Below are 3,419 nucleotides of genomic sequence, written 5' to 3'. Positions count from 1 at the left end.
ATTTATGCAGATTGGTATACACATAGGTTACACTTTATATGGATGTTTATCACACAACCAATATATATAGTTTTATATATTGTAAACATAGTTACTGTGTAATATATTTTGTATTTATGCAGATTGGTTTTACGCATTGGGTACACCAATGCAGATTGATTTACGCATTGGGTACACCAATGCAGATTGCTTTACGCATTGGGAACACCAATGCAGATTGCTTTACGCATTGGGTACACTTTATATTGAGCGCAGCACTTTTTAATTTCCCTTTGCTGATTACACAATATTTTGTTGTACTGTAGTGCCAACAGCTGTCCTTTAAGACAGTAGTGCAATAATTTATATACAGTTTTTATATACATACATATGTAATAAAAAAAAAGTGCATCAGCTGTGAAGCCGTAAAGGCTTCACTGCCAGTTTACCTAAACCTAAGATCTCAGCCGATTGAAGAATCAGCTCGGTGAGGACACTACTAGATCCCTGGATAGGTAAGTGTCCTTTTACTAAAAGTCAGCAGCTACAGTATTTGTAGCTGTGGACTTTTAATTTTAGGGGGAGACTGGAGCTCCTCTTTACTAATTTAGTCCTGAGATTTAGTCGCTGCATTAGTTGTCTTTTTTTTCTTTTATTTTCACCTGGTGATCCTGCCAGTAACTCCCTTTGCTAGGGTGCCAATGCTCACTCGCCATACAATATCTATGGAGAAGCAGTATAAGAAAAGACTACACAAGCCTTATGCTGTCTTTTTTCAATAACATAAAGAGGAGGGGTTCTGTAGTCCTCAGAGGTAGCTGATAACATTGTAACTGATAACTGTCAGCACAGGCAGAGCCAGAGAGTACACAAAGTTATCAGCTGACATGATTTCTGACAGAATAAGTAGGTATATTTATTTGCACTCATTAAATTAATATAACGAAACACTTTCAATGGTATATTTAACATACCAAAAAGGACCAAATAGGGGTTAATTGTTAAGATTTAGATACCTTTAACTAAATTTGCTGACACTCAGCCATCCAAGTCTAGCATTTCTTTAAAAAGGTATGGCTTTTGCTATTTCTGATTTATAAAACTCTGTAATCCTAAAATGTCAGAGCCAAAATGATAACACATTAGGCTGGAAATGTAGGAAGCTCTAAAAGCGTGTATTATTTCTTCTACAAATCTTCGATCAAACGCTATTAATTTTTTTTTCTTTTTACTTTGAAAACTGTAAAAAAATCTAAGCTAGCACCTGCTGCTTTTTTCTTTCAGGGAATATTAGGTAAAAACATCCCCACTGTTCAGAGGGCTGTAAGTGTTACAATGCGTTTGTTAGGCAGGAGCCATCAGTACTTGGTCTGGGAACCTAGAAAATAAAAAAGAGATGGATAAAGATCATTGTGCAATTCTCTAATCATCTAAATCAAAAGCTGCGAGGAGAAGAAAGAGGAGGAGGGTAAAGCAGAGGGAGGATGACTTGGAGGCAGTGTGGAGCGATCTCAGTTACTAGCATCCTTTTCCACGCCTGTGTGAGTTTCATTCTTTGTGCAAGCACTGTCTCTTTCCAGCTAACCATGCAGCCTCCTCTCTAACATCCTGTGCAATGAGGGTGCTGCGTCTGTGCCCTCCAAGCAGCCTGCTCCAGGGGCTAGTGGCTTTGCTGGCTATCTGCATCCAGCCACCAACAGAAGGATGGAGTCAGGAGGGACACACAGAAGAGGACATCTTCTTACTCCCTATTAATTCCTCAAGCAGGTCCTTGGCGATTCTGGGGTTTGACTTACAAACTGAAAGGAGGACCACAGTTGGGGAGAGTGGCGAAGAACTTAGGGGAACCCAGACAGGACATACCAAGATCCCACCTTCTTCCTCTCCCTCCCCTGTACCCTCTGCCAGTAATACCTGGGAGAAGAACAGAGAGACTTTGATTCTGGCTCCTCAAACCCATCAGGAGTTCCATGCCTCCCAGTCTCAACATGGGTCAGTGCACTGCAATATCAGTGTTCAGAGGCTAATGCTCACCTCTCTACTAGTCCGCTGGGGGCGTCAGTTGGGCTTTCAGTGTGACCTGTTGCTCTTTTCTACCAATAATCATGGCAGAGCTTTTTTTTCAGCGGCCTATAACCGGGTGGTATCCCCAGTTGTTATTGAGCACCTAGGGGTTTCTGGGGCTCAACAGGAGTTTCGCCTTTGCATAGGATGTGGATGGTCAAGAAACAGAAGGAGTGGTCACCTAAGGCACCAACATGCTTCTTCTGCTGCATCTTCTACCTTTTCCTTCCTTTCTTCAACTTCAACAGATCCTCAAAATGCACTGCTAGGAGAATCACTGAATTTTTGCTGCCTGGACTTCAGTTTGGAGGAGCTGAGAGGTGAACAGGGCTGGAGAATGAATCGGAAGCCAATTGAGTCCACTTTGGTAGCCTGTTTCATGACTCTGGTTATCATTGTTTGGAGTGTTGCTGCCCTCATCTGGCCAGTGCCCATTATTGCTGGGTTCTTGCCTAATGGTATGGAACAGAGAAGGACAAGTAGTAAATAGCCTTTAAAATGATTTAACATAAAACATAGTTATGTCATTATACAATTAATGGTGTGCTGTGTTGTGAAACAACTGCCCCTTTTCTCAGTAAGCTTGATTTTTTTAATGTAATTCTTTTTTATTCATTTCCTTGTCCCTTACAAAATTTGTAAAAGCCGATCAACGATGTGTGCAATTTTATTTCTATATGATTTCATAATTTATATATGAACATACTAATCAATGAATGTAAAATATATGATGATATCCAGAAATGCTGCAAAATGTATATTCTTCAAACTTACAATATCATAAACGACAGTTACTCTAATTTACTTTATAATCGTGTACTCTGAATAGATTACATAATAATGTGTGGGTTTATTTGCCAAGACAAAGAGAAAGCATATACAAATAATATAGTCCGGCATCTTGGCGTTTGATACAAGATACTTTCAGCATGGATAAATTAAGCATATACAGGATTTACAGGGTTATTTTTAATGTTAGCATAAGAGTTAACACAGAGGAGGAGTGGGTTATGGGTCAAAGATAGGTTTAGTGTTAAGTTTTGGACTTAAGGCTTAAGTTTCAGTGTTATGGAGGAGGTTAAATGTTAAAGTTTAAGGGCTTCTTAGTGTTTAAAGCGTATGTAGATTCTAACAATACATTTCTCTTATTTGCTACCTTTTGGTCTGTTAAGAGCCGGTTCACACTGAGGCGACACGACTTCTGGGGGCTACCTGTGAAGTCGCGTGCACCGCGACTTCGGCACGACTTGCAGGGACTTCACATAATGGAAGTCTATGCAAGTCGCTCCGAGGTCGCCCCAAAGTAGTACAGGACCCTTTTTCTAAGTCGGAGCGACTTGTGTCGCTCCTATTAGAACAGGTCCTGTACTACTCAA

At 40.3% G+C, this 3,419-nt stretch overlaps 1 protein-coding gene across 1 annotated transcript; it reads left to right on the top strand.

Moving 5' to 3' along the window:
* The first annotated feature begins 1,438 nt into the window (after positions 1–1,438).
* Positions 1,439–2,942, top strand: TMEM158 (transmembrane protein 158). Its single transcript, XM_082259923.1, has one exon. It carries the CDS (start codon positions 1,595–1,597, stop codon positions 2,531–2,533), a length of 939 nt encoding a protein of 312 aa, XP_082116049.1. The 5' UTR covers positions 1,439–1,594; the 3' UTR covers positions 2,534–2,942.
* The last annotated feature ends 477 nt before the right edge of the window (positions 2,943–3,419 follow it).

The sequence above is a fragment of the Pelophylax lessonae genome (assembly GCF_965119305.1).
Source record: "Pelophylax lessonae genome assembly, chromosome: 5".
Lineage (NCBI taxonomy): Eukaryota > Metazoa > Chordata > Amphibia > Anura > Ranidae > Pelophylax > Pelophylax lessonae.
Note: the sequence above shows the minus strand (reverse complement) of the source record. Positions and strands in the feature narration are given on the sequence as shown.

Excerpts from the sequence above, each read along its gene's own strand:
- TMEM158 (XM_082259923.1), top strand. The coding sequence starts at position 1,595 with ATGAGGGTGCTGCGTCTGTGCCCTCCAAGCAGCCTGCTCCAGGGGCTA.